We start from the raw sequence: 26553 nt of genomic DNA on the forward strand, positions 1-26553 counted from the left end.
TCTTTTCAAACTCCATTGGCAATGCCAATCTATAAGCTACTTTCCCAATGCGCTCCAAAATCTCGTATGGGCCTACATATTTAGCACTTAGCTTGCCCTTTTTCCCAAATCTCATAACGCCTTTAGTGGGTGATACTTTCAGGAATACTTTATCACCTACAGCAAACTCATCTTCGCGACGTTTTAAATCTGCATAACTTTTCTGCCTATCTTACGCAGCTTGAATTCGAGCCTGAATCAAATTGACATTCTTGACGGTCTCCTCAATAAATTCAGTCCCCAAGACTATATTTTCGCTAAAGTCATTCCAGCAAATGGGACTTCTACATTTTCGTCCATATAATGCCTCAAATGGTGCCATCTTAATACTCGCATGATAACTATTGTTGTACGAAAACTCAATCAGATCTAATTGGTCCTCCCAACTTCCTTGAAAATCAATTGCACAAGCTCTCAACATATCCTCCACAGTGGGTGGTGGGGGGGGGGGTGTTTCGAATTCGGGTGTGTCTTGATTTGGGTTTTTGGTTGATTTGGGCAACAAGAAGGCGTTTTGATGGTGGTGGTGTTTCGGTAGTGTTGATGGTGTTGGTGGTGGAATTTCGGTGGTGCTAGTGATACTAGTGGTGCTTCGGCGGTGGTGATGGCAGTAAGTAGCGGTACTAGTGGTGCCCCGACGATAGTGGTGGCAGTAGATACTGATAGTGGTGGCATATGATGGTGCTTGGTCCCACCTCTCTCCAATTAAATATAATTACATACCCTCACCTTTTTCTAATCTCACCCTAAGAAATTTTGACTAGGAGTCCGTGTCCATTGAATTGTTGTGTTTAATTTAATACGGAGGAAGTATAATTTAATAACTTATTAAAATAATTTATTATTATTTTATTTAATAACTTATTATTATTAACAAATCATTATTATGAATTATTATTAATTAAATAATATTATATTATATTATTATAACTACTATTAATTATACTTTAATTCAGTACAATTCAGCTCGATTGTTTTATGTCGAAGAGAACAGGCCCTAAGTTAACACCACAATCATCAATTCCTTATGTTTAGATAAACTTGAAATATATAGTGCATTATATGAGTCACTATCAATAGCATACATTCGCCACTCCTAGCTTTGCCACGAGTTAAGGTGGATTTATTCCTTATTTGACTTATTCTATTTAAATGTATGAAGAAGCCATATTAATCTTTGTTAAAGCTATCAAGAAATAAGTTTGTAGTTTGAACACTTCATGGACTACAGTTTATTGCTAGCATAGTAGTCGAGGGACCAGGACAGGATTTACTTTCCATGTATGCTCTGGAGATCTCTATAATTATGTCCGTCTGCTTTATTTTTCTATTTTTTCTGCTGATCATCGTGTCTAGTTTTTGGCTTAGCTCAGTGATATCTAGTTAGTCAGATTGGTATAAAACATGTTGTGAACTCCCTTCTCCAATAACTTCCAATGAAATTATTATTTCCTATTTCGACACTGTTAAAACTTAAAATGATGCCTGTACTACCTACTAAAATTATTAAAATACATGCCCAAATTTTATGGGCAATTTATCTCAGAGCTAAACACATGTGCCAATATCTAAATGGAAATTTATTTGAGAACGAAGAAAATACCATTTAAGTTCTTCTTCAAGCACTTCCAAGTCAAACAAACGCTTGTAGACCAAAGCCATTTCTAGAGATTAATACCTTTCAAAGGGGGGAAAGGGAAACAAAATAGACGCATGACGTATCGAAACAAACAGAAAATTGTTTCCAACAACAAAGGATCTGGTATATACTAAAAGAATTCTAGAATTAACAAAAGCCTGCTGCTACTTTTCAGCTGTTGCAGCACCCTCTTCACTCTCTTTCCCTTCCTCTTCAGCCTTTGTTAATGTTTCCTTTCCTGCTGCGGCCATGACCTCTCCTGGAGGTGGGTGGTCAAACTTGCAATTAACGGCATAGCTACATGTACCAGTCTTCATATAGAAGGGGCAGTGTTGAACACCCTGTATACATCGCATCTAAATTTTAAAATCATAACAATGAAAGCAGACCTACACACTGCATGTCAAGTTGTAGTTTCGTACTAATAGAGTACTAAAAAAGATGGTGAGACTACTACTCTACTAGAATGTCATCTGTCTCTGAACTCGCATATGTTTAGCTTCCGCGCCAAATATTCGGCTCACTTTTCTCATAGTGACATTTGTGCTACTTAAGACCTTTGGTGTTTATATAAGAGCAGAAACTCTAGAGACCGATTTGTTTCTGATATGAAAAAAGGGAAGACTACGGAAAGTATTTTCCACAAGGTAATGACAAATAACTTTTGACTATCCACATTAAACACCTCCACGCTATACAATAGAATGGGGCTTGTTGAAGAATGACAGAATGTGCGCAATGACATATGTTATATGTATGCATACATGCACATTCCTATAGCAAGTTGCTGCAGAAAACACTATTTCTCTCTAGCTCTGACCTCCTACACGAGTAATTTAATATGAATACCATTGCGACAAGGTGATGAACTTCCAAGGGCAATTTAGTTCAGGCAATCTTATCCTATCAACTTGATTTTCTTTGGCAGTAATGAGCATTATCTCGAAATAATCACTGCCCTTGCAATAAAGACAATATAAATATCAGAATAAAAAGCCTAACAATTTGAAGACTAAAGAATCTAAATACAGATGCCAATATTACTTCATTCTAAAAAAAATATATATATGGTAACCAAAAGGATTTTTTGTTCTTTACCACCTTATAAGTATCTTGTGTTATGCATTACCACCTTTTGGGTTTTTTTTTTCATATTTACGACCTTAGAGTTCATAACTTGCTAAAAATCAACACCTGGACTCATCTAAGGTGAAGAAGCCAGCAAGGTGGGACCCACCGAACTGTTTTACCTTTCTTTCTCATTTCCCCTTCATAAAAACCAAACTTCTAACTTCCAATCCATCCAAAATTCGTTCATGAAAACCTAAACCAAGTTAGGGCTTACGAATTCCTGAGATACTTGACCTGAACTAAAGGACAATTGCTGATTCCTAAGTTACTATATGTATACTTTATGGATCGATTTTTGTAGGATAAGATTCTTGCTTGATTTTGGGCAATTTTTTGCAAATTGATTTTTTTTTTTTTTTTGTAAATTGGGCCTAAAATGGTGCATCTATGGTCTTCTACTCTTCTTTAGCTTAATAATTGATTTGGTGAAAAATTTCTCTTCATGATTTATAGGCACATAACGACTCAAATCTTCTTCCCAAAAATTAACCAAGAACTCTAACTTTTGTAACCCGATTCAAAATCCATACCTTTTTATATTTTAAGAATTTGAAAATGTCTTTTGATTGTGGTCGAATATGGCGGATAGAGATAAGTATAAGCCCTAAGTTAATTTGGGTTTAGAAGAAAGGAATTTGAGATTTGCGATAAAGAAAAGTTCGAGAAAATAATGTAATTTTAGTTTGGGGAGGGAAGAAAGAGAAATGGGGGAGAGAGTAAAAAGGGGGGGAAAATTTTTAATATCCATTAAGTGGGCCCCACTTGGCCGAAATCTTGACCTCATAAAGAGTTAGGTGGTGTTTTTTAGTGAGTCAAGGTGGTAAATTTGCAAAAAAAAAAAAAAACACAAGGCGGTGCATAAAACAGGGTACTTATAAGGTGGTAAAATAAAAAAATCTTAACCAAAACAATATACGAAATCAAGGTAGTACATTAAATGTTTGGGGAGATCAAATTAGAAACATGGTTAACATATCATACACAAGAGTATTTAAATCTAGCACATGGCATAGTGGAGATGCTTTCCTTCAGCAATAAGTAGATACAGACTTACCTCTCTCCTTGGAAGACCTGCGAGAGTAAATTTAACATTTTGTTCTAGGGTCTGGTTTCTTGCGGGTGCAGATCTGTCAATAGGGTGATGGAACTTGCACCTTTCTCCAAATTTACATTCTCCTCTTTTCATATAGTACTGGCCAAAAGGTTGCAAAAGAAATCAGAGACCATAGTCAAGAATTACAGTGACAACGCATCACTAAACTCCCAGATTATACAAAATATAAATATTTAGTTTAAATTACCAAAAAAAAAAAGGGAAAAATTGATGGCAAGGGTCCCAACTATTGCCGAACATTGTTAATAGGTCTCCTATCAATCAACCTCTAGAAGTCCTAACTATGGGGGGCTTTGCTCTTTACAGGGCCCAGCAGGTTACCCACCTGCTACAGCAAGTAAATAGTTCATGCAAATTCACTAATCTGTTGCTCTTGACTATGGTCTCTGAGGTCGAGTGAGTACTAATCTGTTATTCAAATAGTATCAGATTGATATGGATTTAATCTGTTGGCAGGATTGAGAGAGCAAAATGGAGGATAGAAAAAAGAAGGCAAGTGGCATTTTTCAACTTATTAAGAGGTTACCTTTGGAATGAGACCATCTGGGAAGACCATCTCCCAACTTGCAATGTACAAAAACTAAAGGAAAAGTGGATTTAAATAATCCAACCTTTAAGCGATCTTCTTAGAACAGTCCCACTTTTAAGTTATTTTTGAATAATCCAACCTTTTGATAGTGTCTTCTTATAGTGGTCCAAGTCACCTTACTTCAGGTAATTTTTCTCCCTCCTACTCATTTGTCTCTAATCCCCTTCACCTCTATTTCTAGATTGACCTCCCACCCTTTCCCCAGCCACCAGCCCCCATCCCCCAGCCCCCACCCCTAAGAGCCACCACTCCCCTTCAAAACAGGCCCCACCACCCCAGATACCATCCTCCCCACCCTGAAATCTCCACATACCCACGCTCACTGCACCATGGACCTTCTCCGTCTCAGTACCAAAACCCACCACACCTGCGCTTCCACTGCACACCCACTGCACCACCACTGCCAACAGCCTGCGCCTCCCACCAGTGGATTTCAAGCAGGTGTCCTGTCTGTGCACCACGCCATATCCCCCACTACTGCCGTCAGACCGCCATGCCCAGGCCATCTGCACACCCATTAGCACGCTCCAGGCATCCCACCTCCGCGCCACACCGCCATAAGTTCCGGCTCCAAAAGCAGCCCAAACCCCCTTCTCGTTCTTCATTTTCTTTCTTTTGTTCCCAGAATCTTCTTCCGCCTCTCCCCATTTTCTTCAAAAACTTTCCACAAATTTGGTTGAACGGGTCCTAAAAAGAACTAAAAATCTGGGTTTTTCTTCTCACAGATTCTTTCTTTGGGTTAAAATTTTTGGGGTTTTCAACCTAATGTTACTAGCTACAAGGTTCTTATTGATTGTTCTGGTTTGTGGTGAACTGCAGTGGTGGGTACTAGAATGGGAGGAAGGGGGAGGCAGCAGTGGGTACTGGAATGGAGGGAAGGGGGAGGCATCCGGAAATGGGAGGGAGAAAAAGGGGTTGTGGAAGGGTAACGGTGGCCAGTGCGTGAGAAGAGAGAATATGAGTGGTGGAGGGGGAGGAGAGATGAAGGTGGTGGTGGAATGGGAGGGAGAAGGTAGATCGTGGTGGCTGGTAGGGTAGAAGAGCTGTGGTGGACTTTCTAAATTAAATAATTTGACAAATGAGGGTGTGACACGTGTCACACTCGACCTATTATTCAGGTCGCAAACAGATCAAGGACCATTATGAGAAGACTCCACCAAAAGGTTGGATTATTTAAACTCATAAGTGGGACTGTTTTAAGAAGGCCGATTAAAGGTTGGATTATTAAAATGCAATATTTCAAAAATATAAAACAAACATATGGGAAGACGCCCCTAAATAAAATTTATAATGTCGATGTATCCTAGGAAAATAAATAAAACAATGATGTAAAGAGCCAAAACTTGATCTACAGCCACAATGCAGAAGAGAATAACAACTTATGAAAGTTCAGGATCACAGTTCTGACTCCTAACAGATCGATAAATATTTAAAAAAGAAAATGAATATCAAATCATAGTACTTACATCACATTCAATCTGGCCAGGGCGTTGAGGGTATATGACTGGGACCTGTCCAAACTTTGTTTTTTTTTTGTAAAAGAAAGATTTAAAGAAAGCAAAAACATAGGACATCAGCAAATGAATATTGGGACTAATAACCAAAAAGAAAAGAAAGTGAAGTAGACAGAAATATCAGTCTAAAGAATACATGACGCAAGATATCATTATAACGCATAACTTTATTGAGAAAAATATGATTTTCGAATTTATGACAATTCAATTTTAATTGCTTATCAATCAATTCATCATTAAATGTGAAATTTATATCTTCATTACAATGCTTCAGCATTCACCAAGGCATATACTATCATTGGACCCAGTCTTTTCAACAACTCCTCCAGATTGTACGCATATACCGGCACGGCGGCACCCTTTCCTTCGTATCGTACCATTGCCATTCTCACAATATGTACTCAATTTGAAATGGGACCTTGTGTTATCTCAATCCTTGCATTGTTTATATGCCATTGCCACGTAAGCATGTAACTACATACAGCCTTGAGTACAAATCCGCATCACCACAGAATGGTCTCACAGAAAGATGCAAAGCAAGCTGAGTAGTGGTCTGTCCAGAGACAGAAACTCCATTAAGAGTAAGGAATAGCTGTCCCAACGAAGATATAAGAAACAGACAGCCATACTTCCCGAAGTGAACTATTTCATCTACTTAATGCATGGAAAAACAGCACAATCCTGTTGGCTGTAACGTCCGGGAACAGTTTGTAATGGCGAAATATAACATTATACGGCTGTCGTGTGAACATTTTTCAATTCATCGTCATTCATTTTGGTGGTGATTATATTTATTTGAGGACTACAGTAAGCGAGGATAACAAAAAAATGACAAATATACCATTAATAAAAAAGGAGACGAATAGTTGGGAGAGTTAGTCAAGGGCATTTAAATAAAACATACTTTATTCCCAGTAAATTCCTAAACCCATACCAAACAAAGTATAAACATTATGTTATTCCTATCCCTTCCCACAGATTTCTGATCCTTGTCTCATCATTTAATCCCCATAGTGCCTATCTCACATAACAAACTCCTTGTAAACTGCACTTTTTGCTGGGGTGAATTAGGTGCATATTTATTTCTCTCTATCTCTCTCTCTCTCTCTCTCTCTCTCTCTCTCTCTCTCTCTCTCTCTATACACTCCAATGGTTCCTTGCACCTATGTGCATATTTATCTTTCTTTCTCTCCTTTCCTTTATTTCTAGGGAGGGGGAATGGGAGGCTTTATTTATAGTAGGCTACATTAACATCCCTTACCCAAGTAATATAAACAATTGAGATGAAGATGAAGTGTATGAAATACATGAGGAAGAATGGAAGATTAAACAAACAAAAGTCTTAAAAAAGGGTGTGATTGGATGGAAGTGATGTGTTATTTATTTATATATTTCTTAGGTGCACTTAGGTTGCATAATAGAGCAGCTAGGTTGACTAGTTCCATTATTACAGTAAAAAACTGAAATTCTGCAATACTATGCACATTTAAAGAGTGGGTTGCATTACATCACGTGCTATCAAGCTTTCTTCAAGATCGTTTTGATGCTTAGTTTGCGTAGTGATCATATCTCTCATGTCCTAGATGTTGTGTTTGGTCCTATCATAGTCCCATATTGTTATTCATCTTGCTTTTCTCGGGTTTATGACTAATTGCTTTGAGACAAACAATAGTCTACCTGAGAGCCCTATAGGAGAGAAAAGTAAATCTACAAGTTCTGCAAGCTACAATTTCCAAATTTTATGAAGATTTCATATTTCTCTATTGAAGATCATTTAGTATATATGCTCTCCTTAAGTATTTTCTAATTAGTGCGGGATTTAGCTTGGTTTTCTTTCTCCATATTCACTACAATGATGATGTCAAATCTTGTTTATTTTCTCATATTTCTATGGATTGTGAGTAGTTTAGTAACTAGAGGAAGGATGCGCCATTTATAATGTCATGAACCTTAGGTCGAGCTTGGCGGTTTGACTTTGGGTAAAATTTGGGTGATTAGCTTCCTTTTCTCATGAATGTTTAATTGAATGATCAAATTTGAAGCATTATTTTGGAGCCCTTGAAGGGTTGATAGATGAAGTCATGGGTACACCCTAGTTAATCGCTAGGTTGAAAATACCATGAAGATAGAGATTTCTCGACTTAGGGGTTTGTTGATTATTATTATGACATCTGGATATATGACATCTGGATATGCTTGATTAATAGTCATACCATGAAAATAGGTTATGATTAATTAGTTAGCCTTTCTAATTAGATTGAGAAACTGCATAAAATGCATATGAATGATTTCCCCCAGATTATCCCATGTATCTCCCCATGTTTGAGTGTTTGGTTATGATTTAATTATCGGTGAATTCCTACCTAGTGCCTCTTTTATTATTGAGTTATCCCTTAGTTCAAATAGCCTTAAATCTTCTTGCTAGTTGAAATTCCATTGTATTTTTAGTAGTATTCCTCTAGTTATTCACAAAAAGCCCAAAAAATAGAATTAGCTCATTGTAATTAGCAATTGATTGGTGATCATCCTTACTTCCTTGTGGAATTCGACCCTATACTTATCCTATATTGGCTAAGTTAGCTTTGAGTTGGCACGTATAAAACAAGTGTGTCAGAAAACAAATAAGTTGATGGATTGAATCCTAGGAGCCTGTTCAAGGCATATGTTAATGAAACGCATGCAATGGCACAAGGACATGATTATTCAATAGGCATCAGACATTATGCTGCAATTTTTATTTTTAGATGTCAGCCAAAAAAGCACCATAAAAATTACCGTTGTTTGAGGCAGGCCGGGTTGAAGACTTTGAAAAATTGAGGCAGCAGGATTGATAAGCCCAGCACTCACACTAGCTAGAGCAGGAAGAACTGCATGGCCAACCACTGCAGAACTGGGATTGATAACCGAGAACGGAGAAGATAATTCTGTTGCAGTTGCAGTGTTAAAGCTACGATCACAACAAATCAAATTTACTTCGCAAATTATAAGCATTATAAAAATAACACAGCAGTTACCATTCCTGTCAGGATGATTATATCGGCAATTAGCCCCATATTTACAGCTGCGAGAAAACATATACACTTATTAAGTAAATTCGTGAAAAACCTGAACCCTAAGGAACTAAATTTGAATATGCCATAACATATTCACCTGCCAGTTTTCAAGTAGAATGGGCAATCCACTTCACCCTGTCACAAATTACAAAGCATCAGGTCTGACCAACATAATAAGGGAAGACAGCTCAGAAGATTACATGATTAAAAGGAACAAAATGAAGTACTAATGTATTTCTTTTCTTTCTATTCGTGATACACTATAGAAAGAACCTTATAAAAGCAGGACAAATCCACTGGATACCAAAACTTGGGGATAAATGAACTATTAATAAATAAAAAGTCCTTCAAGTTATTTCCATTCCAACTGAGGATGAAGAGCAAGAAAAGTTATTGAATAAGACAACATCTGGGTGTTTGCTAATTTAATTTCCATTTAGTATATGCCAAGGCAATGCATCTGATCACAAAGTCAAACCGGCTTACAATAAAAGAAGTCAAAAGAGCATTGAATTTTGGATTAACATAAACAGCACTTACTATTCTGGAAACAAAATCCAGAAGCTATTGAGGCTGTTAACACAAGAATTTCTCCAGGAAGGTCCAGAAAAATAATTTCTTCTTCCAGTAAGCAATTGAAAGTTCTGTTTTCAGATACAATAAGAAACTTTGGCTCTTTGATTTTCCACAACCATTTTCCAATTCAGGGCCGCGTGTAGGAATTTTAACGGATATATCACATTCCTACTGAATTAAACCCAGAAATAAACAGTGGTAAATGGTGAACATCACATTAAAAAAAATCTTAAAGAAAGAAAGTACTCCATCCATCCCAGAGAGATAATTTGTTGGCACACATAGTTTAAGGAGATAAGTTGTAGTGTTGTTATCAAGTGATCCAAAGTCAAGTCCACCCAAAGGCTCTTTGTTTCATGAACTGGTTATCCTTGTCTTAGAAGCTCTTGGGTTCTCTCCATTTACTTTTAAGCCCGAGCTTGCTACATGCATTACATGGGAGTATGCTTGAGGCCCAATTGGAGATGCATTGCTGCTGTTTTGGACGTGTGTATGTGTGCTTATGTTTGTTGCAAGCCTGTTGTGAGTCCAAACTCTGTTTGGGCCTGATTTATTTGCTTAAGTGTGTTGTTAATTTCAGTTGTAATAAACCAGAGCTACAGTTATCTATGCTTTATGATAGGCATGTGTTAAGGAGTGGGTTTAGCTCCCATGTTGCTAAAAAACGGCTCATTAATGAACTGTTCCAAGGAGTAATTAGGGGAGTGAATTAAGGAGGCTTTTGGTGTGCTAAAACCAAACACTTTGGACGGTTATCTGGGAATTGTTTAGCTGATGTTTTTCCTCCTTTTCTTAGCTTGCATCTCCTATAAATATGAACTAATAAGAGGAGCAAATCATCTTGGTTTAATTAAATTGAAAACCATGTGTTTAAGCATTTAACTTTGAGTTTGTCTCAAGTTTGAGTGTTCCCTTATTACTTTGAGTGAGTTCATGAGTAGTAAGCTTAGGGAAGATTGAATGACTCTTATCTAAGGCCTAAAACCCCAAAACATTGAGTTCGTTCTTGAGTTTTGGTCACTATCCTTGTCCATGAGTTCCGAACGAAAGTTGAGTTCGTTTTCTAATTCCTTTAGGTCTAAATTCATCATCCTTACATGGGAAGGTGCTTTTATACTTACAGCATGTGGTATTAGAGCTTTACTAAAAAGATTTGATGAAAAATCGTGTTTTGGCATGAAGAAAAAATCGCTGGAATTCGATCACTTTTTTCAGTCAACTTTCAAGAGCGATTTCTTAGACTTAAGTGTCCAAATTAGGTGATTTTTTTTTGAATCTGGATATTTTTTGTCTAGAATACTTCCAATTTTTTTCAAATTTTTTTGAATTTTCCTGCTATCAAACTCGGCACTTTTTCAAAGCAACGCCACAAACAATCCAGTTGAGCATACTGAATTTAAAACCAAGAATTCTCCCTCATCTTGAAAGCTTTTAATGAATTTTGTTTTTTCATTTACATTGCTTAAAATTTCTGAATTTTCTGAATATGTAAGCCTATGAGAGTCTCAAAGCCCTTTTTTCCTGTGTGTTCAGTTGCTTAAAGTTTCGTCAGTATTTCCTCCATTGTAATTGTAGTATCCTAGCAAACTAGTGAAGATGATGGCTGGTGACGATGTTACTAGGATGTTACTGGAAACATTGGCTAACTTGGGGACGAGGACACAAGAGATTGAGGAGGAAAAAAATAGGCAAAATACAAGAATGGATGCTATAGCTGAAATGGCTTTGCAAACCACTCAAAAACTGAACTTTCTAGAGGGAGAAGGCGAGATGGACCCTCCTAGACATTTTGATGAAAGTAGGGGTTTAAAAATTTACCTACCTGAATTTGATGGGGCATGACAGTGAGGCGTTTTCTATGCTCTATGATAGGCGTGTGTTTAGGATTGGATTTACCTCCCATGTTGCTGCTCAAAAATGGCTAATTAATGAACCATTACAAGGAGTAAGAAGGAGAGTGAGTCAAGGAGGCTTTTGGTGTGCTAAAAAAGTATCACTTTCGACGCTTTTCTAGGAGATGTTTAGGTGATGTTTTTCCTTCCTTTCTAAACTTGTATCTCCTAAATATATGAGCTAATAAGAAGAGCAAATCAGCTTGGTGCGATTAAATCAAAAACCTTGTGTCTGAAGCATTTTAACTTTGAGTTTGTCTCAAGTTTGAGTGTTCCCTTCTTACTTTGAGTGATTTCTAGAGTAGTAAGCTTAGGGGAACTTGAGTAAGTCTTATCTCAAGCCAAAAAACCCATAACTTTGAATAAATTCTTCAATTTTGGTCACTACTATCCTTGTTTGTGAGTTCCTAAAGAGAGTTGAGTGAGTATTCTGATTTTAAGTCTAAAATCATCATCATCATCCTCACTTTGGAAGGTGTTTTTACACTTACATCATCAAGTATTTTTTATTAAAAAATAGATGAGATAAGGGTTGGTGAGGTATTTTTCAATTGAAAAGTAGATATAATAGGAGTTAGTGGGCCAAAAAGGGTGTTGGAAAACTAATACTACCTCCATTTCTCAACAATAGCAACATTTTCCTTATTTGAAATAGTCACAATAAGTGAAACCAAGCTCAAAATGGTTAAAAGAAATTCAATATTATTACAAATATGCCACCAAAAAGCAAAAGGGAACCACAACTTTTTTTTTCATCACTTGAATTACTCTACTTTATTGTAGTCCCAACTTTCACTCTCTACATTCCTTAGTATTCCCCCACTTTCTCTATGCTCCACTTATTGAGAAACGGCGGATGTATAATATTGGAAGGACCATGCCAAAAATTGGAAGTGTTCAAACTAATTTGGGACAAACAAAAAAGCAAAACATTCATACTATTCTAGGACATAGGAAGTAATCATTAAATAATCAAAACTATAAGAGTAATGAGACCATATGATATTAAGGTTCTCCATCATAAAACTTACCATACGTACGGGTAATCCTTTAGAGTTATATGATGATGCAGGATTTGAGGTAAGCGCTTTGAGTGAATTTCCATCACTAGTAGTACCAAGATGGTCTATTGAATGAGTCTGCTCTTCATCATCAGCTTCTTGTCCATCTGATGGCACTTGGATATCTTTTGGATGATGGAATTTGCATGCTGCGCCAAATTTACATTTTCCAGTCTTCGTATAAAACTGTTCATAAAAGAAACAAATATGTAACTCACTACATAATTGAAGAAGAATTACCTAGAATTGAGATTAAAACAGATTAAAACTAAGAGATATGTCGCGGTCGGAAAATAGAAGAGCAACTCGTACCGAACACAAAGGCTCCGTTGGTCTCTCAGGTAAATCTGAAGCATCAGTTTCGGCAGAAGTATCCTGGGCCAATATCTAACAAATAGCAATTAGGCACAACGTTGACAATCTGACAGAAAATACATACAGCAAGTTCGTGCTCCTACCAGTTTATCCTTTGGATGATTAAATTTGCACTTCAGACCAAATTTGCATTTTTGAGTCTTCAAGAAGTACTGAAAATAAAGCAAGAGTAGTAAGGCAGAGCAAGGGATTTCAAAGAGAACATAAGTGCACGCGCGCACACACACACACACACATACCGGACAGTCTGGCTCTCCTGGTCTTTCAGGGTAAATTTCAGAAGGAACTGCGGGAGGCTGCATCAAGCAATTGACTTATGTCACAAAAATGTCGTTAATAGCAAGAAAGTTACTCTACGATCCTCAACCTTAAATACAAGACTAAAAGCCAGACTCCAGCAACTGAGAGTCATGGATCTAATGATTTCCAAACTGCCAATAATATGAAAGTAAAATGAGTGCACGTAACTCATTTTCATTGTAGATAAACTATTTAGGTTAAGCAACGGGAAGGGTTTTAGAAGCAACTGTCTACTTTACTGTAAGCTGTAAAATGGAGGGTACTCCAACTTTCTCTTCCACTTCAATACCAACACCCTTCAACACACACACACACAGACACCCAAGCACAGAGAAGAGAGAGGAGCAAGCAAACAAAAAATAGGGGAAATTGAAGTGCCAAATTTTACGAGGCATCACTTCGTTGACCAAGAGATCTCAAGGCTGTTCAGCAAGGATAAACAAATCGATCGAATCATGAAGGAACACCCATAATGATGTTACAGGTTTGGATATACAAAAGAGCCCGTGAAACCAACAGATGTGAATTAGGAAAAGCTACTGTTTGTTTTCTGTCGACAACAAAACTCGCGATTACAAATGCTTCCAAACACAATTAAGGGACACAAAAAAAAAAAAAAAAAAAAAAAAAAAAAAAAAACGAATATGTTCTCTGTGAATGCCATGCTCAATTTTACTTTTAACAGCAGCAAAAACATTTTAATGCAGGAGGTCATTTATCAAGAAAGCGTTTTTGGACAAAGGAGAAGTAATAATTTCTCATCAACTGAAAGGAAGGAGAACTAATACTTAAGCACACACTGAACAGATAATATTGGAATAGATGGAACGAGTAAAAGCAAAAACATGTGGGATAATGGGGAAGACCCAACCTGCTAAAAAACCTAAAGTCAAGCATTACCTACTAGTGTCCAGTAGGGGGATCCCTATCAAGTGTCATATAAACGAGTCCTTTCTGAGATTCAAATTTTTTTTCAATCATAGCTTATCACCTCAGCATTGACCTTCCCACCAGATTCTCTCAAGTCAACCTCCTCTTCTCAAACAATCTTTCTACATTTAATTTAAATGTATACTCTCAATATGGGCAAAGCATTTACCTTTTGCCAGTCATGTTATATTCAGGCATCTTATCACAATACCTCATTCTTCATTCTCTATATTAATCTTATTTCTCCTGGGAACCACAAACACACAGACACAAATGACATTTACCACTACCTTTTGTGCTTAAATTTTTCTTATTAACTCACGTACCTATCTTGACACTCAGACATGGATTGGACTACCCTTCATTTGGACAAAATTCATAAAATGTTTTATAAAATAGCAAGTCTAATACTTCGGCATGTACGTAGAACACACCAATATCAGACTCATAAAGCCAGCTTGATTGATTGGCCACTACTGTGCCCTTAGTATTAAAAGTGCAAGGCGCACCGAGGTGCAAAGGAAGGGAGGCTCAAGGGGTTTGGCGAAGGGAAGCATTCATATCTGTAGGCCAGGCATACCGCCGCGCACTATTATTTCTTTTTCTTTTTTGTATTTGCTTTTTTGTATTGAATTTCAGTGGATGAGCCCATATATACGTTTAAACAATAACAATAATTAGATCCTTATAAAGAGAAAAAGATAAAAAGCCCTTGATAAAATCAGAAGGAGAGGGGCACGTGAATGTGAGTCTTTTACTCTATGGGGTCCGGTACCCTAATTTTGACTTCTACAGATTACTTACACAGAATACTCTCTCCAATCTGATGATGAGCCGTGGCTGATTTTAAAACAAAATGGAGAAAATAAAATAATTGGAAAAAGAAAATAAGATCTGAAAGCATAAGCTTCAGAATCCAGATCGAAGGAAAGGGAAAAGGATAGAGAAGATGACAGAAAGGCAGAATGAAGACACAGGAAAAGCAGATCGAAGACAAAGAAGAGCAGAGATTGAAGAATACTTACCTGAAAACTCTTCAACGGCGACGACCACCGCCGTATCTAGTGCCAGATGTCACCCAGGATGTTCACCAGCTATCTTTGTTGTAGCTAGCAAGTTGGTTGACCTCTAAATTTAAAATAGATCCCAATTCGCAAAGTAGGGTTTTGCCCCCAAACTTGGGGAGTTTGATTTTTAGCTGAAATTTTATCAAGTTCATGCAATTAAGTGGGGCTTTTGCTTGAAATGTGTTACTGAAAGCTTAGGTAACATTTAATTTAAAAGTTTCTTCACCTTCTTCTTTGTATTCAGCTCAGATAAAGTTGTTTATACGTCTCTTGCCCAAAAGCATACGCCCCGGTGCACTTCCTCCTCTCCAAAGCCAGCAAGAGGCAGCCGCCTCCAGTTACCTCGTATGGCACTGTCCTCTTGTATTGCGCTGTGGCTGCCGGAAGTGTTTTGGCTAGCACCTCCACTTGTGCCTAGAGACACCTTGGGTGCGCTTTCTTAACTTAGGTTGTGCCCATGGAGAAGAGCCATAAAATAGCAAGATGTTTATCACATTAAACATGAGAGGAATTCTACTTTTATCCTTTGACATTAATCAGTGTCACAAAATGAACCCAAGTCCCTTTCAAATTGTGAACTTGGATGGCTGATTTGAAACACAATTTGCAATTGACAAAAGGAGGCCTTTTCCTAAATAGCAATACCCTAAAAGCTGAATTCGACTCCTGAACCCGTTCTGCGTTCTCTGGGAATTGTGTGACATAGATATAAATACATAAGAACCATCATCAGCGAACTCCTTACATTAATCAGCCTTGGAATCTAGAGTTGAGTTCATGTGCACAAGTTCACCCTTCTGTCTACATTTGGAAGTTTCTATAACACTTCCAATTCCCCAAACCTTTATAAAATTAATCAACAAGTAAAAATTTATCGATATTCCAAATCGCTCATGATTCTAATTCCCATTTTCAATACACTTTTATATGTTTTACTTTAGTGCCTTCGTCTAAAAATTATTTATTTCGTGCATTAAAGTTTGATTCATATTGGTTTTGTTACTTTATTAAGAGTTCTATTGTGTTGGTTGGGGGCCTTATGCTTTTGCTTATGTGACAAAAAAGACAAATTAGTCTTAATTTCCAATAAGAAATGGGGCAACCTTTAAAAGATGACAATGAAAAAATGTAATATTGGGCAAACATTAAGGGATGGAGGGAGTAACTACAAAGATTGTTCTGAAAATTAAAGTAAAATTTCAAAAAAAAAAAAAAAAAGAAGTGTAAGCTTTAAAAACAATAATTTTTAGAGGTGCGAACTTTGAAGAGTATTAAATTATTGATCCAGGTATTGCAATATTTGTAATGTGTATTGCAATTGTTGTTTCACCATTTTATCCTATTACCATAAGCTTGTTGTTTCACAAATCTAATTTTGAGCGGCATAGTTTTATCTTAATAGCCCCTTTACGAAAAATCCAACATCTTATGCAATCATTATGATACATGTCCACATTCTCAAAAATTACCCTTTCCACTGAATGTAACTCATTCAGAACTCTCTATTTAATTCAAACTCACTTATTCATTAGAGTAAGATAATAATTTATTTTAGAAGTGGACAAAATTTTAGAGAAATCAAAAGGAAATATGAACAAAACATAGGACAGGAGGAGGAACATCTAGACCTAAAATATTGAGTAAATACTACAAAAATATAGATTTCTATTTTGAACTAAGACGGAAAAAGAGGGCCCCAAACTTTTTCCACTAGCCACCAACGATTGGAACCACCCACTTGATATCATACAAGCAATAGCAAAGCCTCCATATACTGAGTACAACTTATGTCCTGACCAAAAAAGAACCTCTGCAAACTCGTTAACCCTACTTGAATCAGATTCTGGAAATAAAAATATAAAATAGCACTTTCCACCTTGGTCAGCGATTTCAACTCCTAATTTGGACTCTCACCTTCCAGTTCCTCAACCACCTACATATCTAGCTAAAGCTACTAACAGACACCAAATAGTCTTCAACGAATAGATGAAATAGGAAAGTGCACCTAGAGCACTTTGCTACTATCTTTCGTGGTCTATGGAATCAAGAAAAACCTAAATGAGAAAACACTTGCCTTTTCTTACTATCCAGTAGTCTACATATAGATAGGGGAAGAGCATAGTACAGTGAAAAGCACATAGAGAGTAGTTGAAGCCACATACAAGCCTCCCCCTTACAAGCCATCCAATTGTACTCTCTGGTTGATGTTGGATAGAAAACAATAATTCTTGAAATAATGCCATTACTCAACTAGAGGTCAAGTGATAATTGCCCATCCCTTTCAAAGGGAAAGAATGAAAGTAAAATTCAAGATCCCTGTGCAGGCATGTCCTAAAGTCCTAGATGTCACCCACAATAATATTATAGAGAAAAGTTAGTTGCATCCGGTGGCAGTCAAGCACATGCTAGGAGACACTTGGTTTGAGTAGGAACAAACACCACCACCAAACGATTGAAAAAATTATCATCGCCTCCTAAACTTAATTTAAGAGCTCCGTAGCACTATGTGTGACAAACACTTGTACTCAACATACTCCAAGCACAAATACATGGAACAACCTTGATTGGCGTAGGAAGAGGAAACCTTGGCATGCTAAACTTGCTATCGTTTTATAACATGGAGAAACCCTAAAAATTACTCAATAAAATGGGGGAGTAGTTCACCAATTCCCTTTGTCATACTTTATAAAATGCAACAATAGGTAATAAATGGTCTTCTCATACCTATCATTAGGAATCGTTGTAATATCTCCTCTTTACTTTGTAAATCTGAATTAATATTTTATATATGAACTAAAGATAATATACTATTCTCTCTATTATATAAGTGAAAAGAGGAGGACTTGGTGTCCACCCTCTTTTACAATTATACCCTTAACTAACAAAAACAATGGCAGCTTCTCTAATTTATTGGTTTTTTAAAAAAAACAAAAGAAAAAAGATACCCTGAAAGCCTGAACTATACCCTGAAAGCCTGAACTATGTGAATAATTTTTCATGCATATTATAATGCAATTGAGATTTCTATGTGCTTTTACACGCATTGCTTGCATATAATAAGGCTAGTTACACATAACAAAACTTATTATATATACTTCCTTCATTTCTCAATAAGTGAAATATAAAGAAAGTAAGAGAGGAAGTTGGGACCTCAACAAAGTAAGGTAATTAAAGGAGTTCGCCAAAAGGTATTGGTCTCCTCTTACTTTTGTAGTCGCATATTTGTAATAAAAATGAAAAAGATTTGCCATTTCGAGCTTGGTGTCACTCTTTGTGAAATATCCATATAAACGAAGTGTGTCACTTACTGAGAAACAAAGAAAGTATTATCTACATGATTTCAAAGACAATACTTATATATATATATATATATATATATATATATATATATATATATAGAAGTGAGTTTGTATGAGAAAGCATACTTACATGAGAAATGAGAATGAATTTTACGCGCTATAGCTCTTATGAATAATTGATGTAACTCTAATGAAAAAGGGATGTAACTCCAAAAAAAGAATATTAGAAAAAAAAAATTGGGCTCAAAATTTTTTAAGGGGATATAACTCTAATGAACAAGTGTTGTAACTCTAATCCAATCGTGTTGTTGAGATTCATTCTCATTAAGGAGCATTCTCATGTGATCTTGCCCTTATATATATATATATATATATATATAGAAGTGAGTTCCTATGAGAATGCATACTTATATGAGAAATGAGAATGAATATTACACGCTATAACTCTTATGAATAAGTGATGAAACTCTAATGAAAAAGTGATGTAACTCCAAAAACAAAATATTTGAAAAAAAAAATTCAAAAAAAACAATTTTTTTTTTGAATTCAAATTTTTTTTGAGGGATATAACTCTAATGAATAAGTGTTGTAACTCTAAACCAATCGTGTGGTTGAGATTTATTCTCATTTCTCATGTAAGGAGCATTCTCATGTGATCTTGCCTATATATATATATATATATATATTATTAATATATATATATTATATATATATATATATTATATTATATATATATATATATATATTTATACTACCTCCATTCTTCTATGCTAGGTTTAGTTACTATGACCCTCTCACTTATTTACATATAAATATACAAACTTCATTCTCCTACGATAGGTTTAGTTACTATAGAAAGTTAGACACACATCTTTAGGCAAGGAAGAGAGATAGTGTTGTGTGGGATAATGTAAGGAAAAGCAATGGTGACATTTTCTTTAGTGAAAATAAAAAAAGATGATTCGATAATGTGGGTCGGTTGGGGTAAAATAAAATAAAAAACATTATCAAAGATAACACTGAAAGTGTAACCATCAAAAAAGAATTGACATAAATAAACCGTGTAATTGTGGAAAAAGAACGGAGGGAGTATAAACTAGATTGTAAAAAGGGATTGACCAACAATACAATGTTTGTATGTTTTCTCACTATAGTATAATGAAGACTAGGAAATTAAATAAGTAATGAAGAATCAAAGATTCACCTCTTTCCAATCAGGAATTCCTCCTGCAGGAACCCAAATAGGGTGATCAAACTTGCAGTTATCTCCAAACTTACAGGTTCTAGTAAGCATATAGTGCGTGCAGTCCTTTTCTCCAGGCCTTTGCGGATAAACAGGCAAATTGCTTGCGCTCTGGAATCTAGGGCGCTTGGCCAAAGAATCAGAAGAAAACCAAGCCTCATTTTGCCCAACCATGTGGGCACCCAGAACAGAATGGTTGTAGAGAGCTATAGTAGTTGATATAAAACCACAAATGTATGTGTTACTAAATAACTTCAAATAATTTTAGAATAAAAACATATATTTGCTAGAAAATAAAGGGATGGAATTATTATAAAAGATAATATATACAAAATACGGCATATGATACAGATTATAAAATGAAACTATGAGATCTATTGATTTCAAAGAAAGACAAAGATAGAGAGACAGAGACAGCAAAACAACATATAAGAAATTGTCATAGTCAAAGTTTTTTCAAAAAAAATAAAATTATATATATATATATGTATTACTAGGAAACAAAGACTATACATGTAGGAGGATCAGGAATTCTCATGATTGGAAGAATTAATAAGATCTAAGAAATATTTGGCATCAGCATAGATCGTCAAAGACAGCCCATGAAAAGACTTTCACCCAAACAAAGGCTAGGCTATTATATGGCTCCATTCCAAGCTAATCACTTTAAGGATAGATGGATTTATAAATATAAAAAAATAGAGCCTACTTTCCTTAAGGATATGTATCTCCTCCAATCCACAACATCTACAAATTCAATCTCAACATTATAATCAACTTCATAAATAAATAAATAAAAAACATGCCTCAAAAGAGCAATGATACTCATCCAAAGAAGACAAAAATAATGATAATGAGCAAATGGCATCATTGATCTCCCACTCTGGCAATATAATATATAGATATCAAGGATCATTCCATAAAGTACCACCTTCTCTATAGCGCTTCATGCTGTTCATTTTGTAAGAGACAGCACTCCAAAGTGAAAGCTCTAATCCTAGGCAGAACTCATCCTCCAAATTGAAGTTACGGGGGAAAAAAAAAATCAACCTGTATGTTCTTGAAAGAAAAATACTAAGTGTGAACACAAAACAAAACAATTCCAACTTCCAAGAGACGGGCACTCAATGAAGAGGGTTAAAACAAAAAATAGCGGTATCGGCGGAAAGACTGGCAAATATGTGTGATAGATTTCATCAAAGAACAATGAGCACCGAGCATGCTGTAATGCATTGGATCTCCTCAATTCACACAAACCAGCAGCAGTAGGATAAGAACACAGAATAAAGGAAAATATAACTCAGCAAGCAAAGAGAAAGATATTTGATTAAAGGAAAGCTCAAATAATTACAAGATAAACATGGCATCTGGGAGGTCAGACTCTCCCACTAATTTTATTCACTCAATAATTTTCTGGATTAAACTCTCTCCCCCTAGACCCCTTTCTTTTTATAGACAAGAATCACTAACAGAAATATTCTCCTCTGCTGACACCTTTTGTCCCTCACTGATTATTCCCTTTACTTCTGTGATACTCATCATTCTCAGCTGTTTTCTTCTTTTTGCCACGCCTTGCATATGTCAGCACTATTGGAGGCCTCCCCCTACCTTGATGTGTTTATAAATGTCTGAAAACCAATTTCGAAGTCCACCAGGGATAGCCTTAGCCAGGAACTCAAACAAGTAACATTAACATTTGCAATAGTATCTCACCCACTTGACTATCTTTGCTTTATAAATACCTTGTGCTGCACTCCGCCCACCCCCGAAGGCAATCATATTAGACCACGGTTCAAAAAATCTAAGTACCTAAACCCCAATCGACCATAAGACTAAAAGGTTTTGCTAACTGCCAAGTGCTTTCTAGACTTTTATCCAGTCCATCCTATCCCTAAAGTTTCAATCTTGTACATGTAGGTTGAGAAAATCTAAAATCTATATATCCTAAAGTCTAAACACATCCAATAATGTCTACACTAGTACGAAATATACAGCTGATTCACTAATGTGTCATCATAGTTCAACACAGGAAATGTGATACAAGGATAACACCTATCTTTATCAACACCCTCCGAGCTCTTCAAAGACTTCAACAGAGACTCTCCTATCTCCATCGGGCTTCCTTTTACCAAATAGTTTCTATGCCACTTTCTTGTTTTTTATGAGGGATTACACCATGTCAGTTAACCTCCTCTTTAATCTCATAGCCCCACTTACCTATAGTAACCCTCATGTCAGTTAAACTCCTCTTTAATCTCATAGCCCCACTTACCTATAGTAGCCAATACTCCTCTTCCTTCCCAATTTCAGATTTTCTTTTTAATAGAAGAAAACACCTTCATACATATAGGTTTTGGTTTGTGGGGATATGTCGGCTATATTGAGCATACTGCCTGGGACGAAACTATCACATGGCTCAGACATTTTCTTGCCAGATATTTGTGACCGTAAATATTCATTTTTGACTAAACAAGACATATCTTGCAATTAAGTAAAGGAAAAAGCTATAGGTAGCATCCTAAAATTTGAGTATTGACCAAAATATGCACCCAAATCACATACAAGTACCTAGTCCAATAGTCCATTAACATAACCTAAGAGCATAACCAATGGTTGCTCTATAGTTTGAGGTCATTGATTATTCTATTACTTTCTCACTCTTCCACCTACCCACCATATTTTCTTTTTCCTCCAATTCCTTCTTTGCTCCTCTTTTTCTTGGTCCATCATGAAGAGGTGGGCATCAATTTTTTGCCTAATTTTTTTCTCTCTCCAAATAAACTAATAATACTTTTACACTCTCTCTCCTCGTAACCCACAAGCAGGGCAACCACTGGGAGTACTCTAAATATGTAAAGTGAAAATAACAATAGATCTGATGGGACCCAAAAAAAAGAAAACAACTTTCATGCATCCAATCTGTTACAAACCCATACCCCAGTCTAAAAACTCAAGAAGGGAAGGGTATATAGCATTGCAAGAGACAACCATATATATTCCAAGCTAAAACTAAAATGCCTTGCTTTTGGTAAAAAAAAAAAAAAAAAAGTTGCTCAAATCTATATTTGCAAGCAAGAGAAATAACAGGTCAATGTCAACAAATAGTCATTTTGGTCACAGCAGACACAAAGCAGATATCTAATCAAAAGAACAAAGATTAAACACAACATTTCAGATGACCCCCGATAATGGAATTAAAACTCTCCCTTTCTGTTATAGAGCGTCCAACCTGTAACGGATTTTGGATTCATTGTTACGCGCAATCTCGTTATGGAGAGCCACAATAGAAATCACATACTTCTTGCCGCATTGTACGTTACATAACGTGAAATCGCCGTGTCAAAACGTTTTTATCCCCGTTATATCCGTTCTTTTAAAAAAAAAAGCCAAAAATTTTTTATTTATTAATCATATAGCTGATGGAACATAATATTTGAAAGATTTGATTATATTATGTGGTAATAATGCTTCATAAACTAAAACAATGCAAATAAAGCTAGAACATATTAATACGAATTTTGTGAAAAAATACACGCCATGTCGCACGCAATCTGTTCCATTTATCCGTTACAAGCCGCTTCCGTGACTACACAAACGACACCGCGATCGCGAACGGAAACGCATCCGCGGTTTTTTTTTTCCTTGCCACCGATAACAAATTACAACTTAGTACTTACATGAACAAACTAAAGCAAATAAGCAGAAATCATATTGGCTCTAACGTTCATGCTTTCACCTTACTACCATTCTTATTATTTACAATAAAAGCCAAGGAAAAAGGTCAATTTTAGTAACCTAATCTAGCCGAGTCTCCCCATCCAAAAAATAAAGTGAAAAAAGCATAATTAAACCAATTGAAGCAAAACTCAAAATAACCATTAGCCTACCACCTATGTAAAATTGACAATCATGGAATTAAAACTCAGACATTATGTCACATAACAAATTTTGCACTTGTCTTTCCGTTACATCACTCCACCATAAAAATCACGACTTTCTTGTCGTGTCATTAGTTATGTAACGGTCACTTACCAATTCGCATAAAAAAGCATACTTATGACATTTGCCACCCTCCAAAGAAGCAGTTTTACTATTACATCTCTAAAATCACTTCGCAAGAGCTCAGCTACTTGTAACAAGTCTAAGCTATAAAATTCTTGAACTTTTAAATAACCGCTCAAGAACAATAACAATAAAATGGAATCAATATACAGTATACTTACAAGAAACTCTATCATCATTGAAATCTCCCATACCAGTCCCTAACCAGTATACTTCATAAAAATTATAATATGCAACACACAACACCATTAGGAGATGTTCCGATGTGAGGTACGGATAATTTTAATTGACAATGCATAGATGGGAATGACTTAATGGGTTATTGATAATGCACCACCATTTGAGCGTGCAACATGTCATACAAGCTCCGAGATAGCCTCAAGCTAAGAAAGATAGCCTCAAGCTATGAACGATAGCCATTGTGAAGACTCATGCCCTGATCCCCTTTTATTTGACAGTTGACAATCCCAACCATATCCTGTCCAAACTTCATTTCGAATAGCAGGGATACAGGACAACTTCAATCCTAGCCATCAAGAAAATGCTCAACATAGTTAAAAACAAGGTGATCTCAGCAACAAGTCAACAACTGTTCAAGTATTGTATCCTCAAAATCACCTATTTGAAGCATTTAATGCTAAGTTATCACAACTCTACGGAAAAACAAGCTAGTGACAACCCAATTAACCCGTTTTTTGCATGTCCCATAAGTTGCTCCTATTCCTCTATGCAGATACCAAATAGCTTCATCTAGCTAATCTAGTTTATCTCTTGCAATAACTTATCCATATGTAACTTATCCAATATATTCCAAAAGCAACTTATTTTTCGACTCTAGGATCACAAAAGAATTGACAATTTTACAACTCCAATCATCCAATGTACTTTTCAAATGAACCAAAGTTGTTCAAGAACCAAAAAAAAAACTACCCCAAAACTTGGCATTCACCTCATCACTCGTCAACCCTAGTAATACCCAACACCCAAACATTGTCAAATCTCAAGGGAAAGATATCCTAATTAAAGTGAATAACTTGGAAGACATGAAGGCAGTATTACAAAGCAACCAGAAAACCCTATTAAATAAGGGTAGCGATGCGAACATTTGATCTAGCTCTCGACTTAATTCAGTTCCTAACATAACTAAACAATCATCATTGGCACAAAGAATACTACTGAACAAACCAATAGCGTACTCTGTATACAATTGAAAAGCATATAGATTAGAAACAAATAGTATCAGCAACAGTAGCTAAATTCTCGAATAGTTTTCGCCAATTCAACTAATTCGGAAAGAACATTCGCACGTAAACATTGTCGAACATCAATTGATCCAAATTCAGTACAACTCTCAAACCCTAGACAATGCACAAAGCTGAAAAAAAAACAGAATCAACAAAACGACGCCTAACCTTCAGAGGGGCGCTTCCTGTAAGCAGAAAACACGTCAAAAGAAGGCCAAAGAGAGGTGGAAGTAGCCGTTGGAACGATGCTTCTAGAAGCAGCGGTCAATCCATGGGTGTCAGAGTAGGAGAGAGAGCGGCGAACAGATTCAGAAGGAGAGTCAGATGAGAGAGAGTGAGGGTCGGGAAAAGAGGAAAGGTAGCGGGAAGAGCTTAGAAGCGAAGGTGGTTCAGCAGGGTAGGTGGTATTAATGGCGGATCTTGTAGAGGGGTTGTAGATGTTTGAAAGTGAGTTTTGGTGACCGTTGTAAAGTTGATTCGCCATTGTTGAATGCTTGATAGTTTAATTTGAAGAAGGGTCGATGAAAAAGATGAATTGAAGTAACAGGGTATTCATACTAGTTGCTACTTGCTAGCCCCTAGTGGAGATGATTGCTAGTGGAACTTGAGCGAAGTTTATTATAGGTAGGGATGCCAATTGGGGGTGTTTGGCTCAGACTACCTGCCTTAGATTCGTTAGGTTTAGATACTTTAGATTCATATTTAGCGGGTTCATGGGTTCTAACTAAGTTCTAAATGACTTTTTTTTAGTTTTAAGTTTTAATCACATTTTTGAATATATGTAATTAAAAAGTTTCACCTGAATAAATATAGGTCCTACATTCATGATTTAATCATTATCTAAACAAAGATTTAAAAATTAACTCGTTAGATCTTAAGATGTTACAAGTTACAAATCTTAGACTGAGTTACAACACTAACGAGTTCACAAAATCACAACTCATAAAACCTTAGAGTTTAGGTAAAAAAAATCTCTAATATGTAAATAGATATGCGGGTCGGGTCTAGCATATGTGGACCCGACGCATGCTCTCCGGGACTCAGACCCGACTAAGACCTATTGGGTCTAAAATTTATGAACCTAGACCCTTTTATAAATGGGTCGGGTCCTAATGGGTCTAGGTCGGGTCCAACACTCGTTGCCATCTCCAATTATTGGTAGGGACTCCATGGATGGCAATTTAGTTTGGATTCATTCCTAGTTCGCTCTGATTTGAGGGAAAAATCCGCTCCAAGTCCGAAGAAAAATAAAGTTCTAATCCGAATCCTTTAAACAATCCGACTCCGAGTGGAAAGAAGGTGGCAATCGGATCCTACAAAAAATCCGACTAATCCTATCTGACTTCGACTTTTTGCTTTTTTTTGTTGTTGATATATAGATAAGACTAAAGACTTTATCCGATTTCATTTAGTCGCAACAAAGAG

General features: G+C 36.3%; 1 protein-coding gene across 4 annotated transcripts; it reads right to left on the reverse strand.

Annotated features, from left to right (window-relative positions):
- Positions 1 to 1604: 1604 nt before the first annotated feature.
- Positions 1605 to 25798, reverse strand: LOC104906137 (zinc finger CCCH domain-containing protein 37). 4 transcript variants are annotated; one of them, XR_007271177.2, is made up of 13 exons: positions 25297 to 25797; positions 19784 to 20028; positions 13223 to 13279; positions 13067 to 13135; positions 12921 to 12995; positions 12579 to 12794; positions 9177 to 9214; positions 9041 to 9087; positions 8802 to 8950; positions 5979 to 6032; positions 3864 to 4001; positions 2528 to 2632; positions 1880 to 2019 (listed from the first exon to the last, which is right to left on the reverse strand). XR_007271177.2 is itself a non-coding variant. In XM_010694851.4 (12 exons), exons 1-12 carry the CDS (start codon positions 25610 to 25612, stop codon positions 1843 to 1845), a joined length of 1581 nt encoding a protein of 526 aa, XP_010693153.1. In that variant the 5' UTR covers positions 25613 to 25796; the 3' UTR covers positions 1605 to 1842. The 4 variants fall into 4 exon arrangements, 3 of the variants coding, with proteins under 3 accessions (XP_010693153.1, XP_048494861.1, XP_048494862.1); XM_010694851.4 differs by lacking the exon at positions 2528 to 2632 and having other exon boundaries at positions 1605 to 2019; positions 25297 to 25796; XM_048638904.2 differs by lacking the exons at positions 2528 to 2632; positions 3864 to 4001 and having other exon boundaries at positions 1605 to 2019; positions 25297 to 25798.
- Positions 25799 to 26553: the final 755 nt, after the last annotated feature.

The sequence above is a fragment of the Beta vulgaris genome, chromosome 2 (genome assembly GCF_026745355.1).
Source record: "Beta vulgaris subsp. vulgaris cultivar EL10 chromosome 2, EL10.2, whole genome shotgun sequence".
In the NCBI taxonomy this organism is placed as follows: domain Eukaryota; kingdom Viridiplantae; phylum Streptophyta; class Magnoliopsida; order Caryophyllales; family Amaranthaceae; genus Beta; species Beta vulgaris.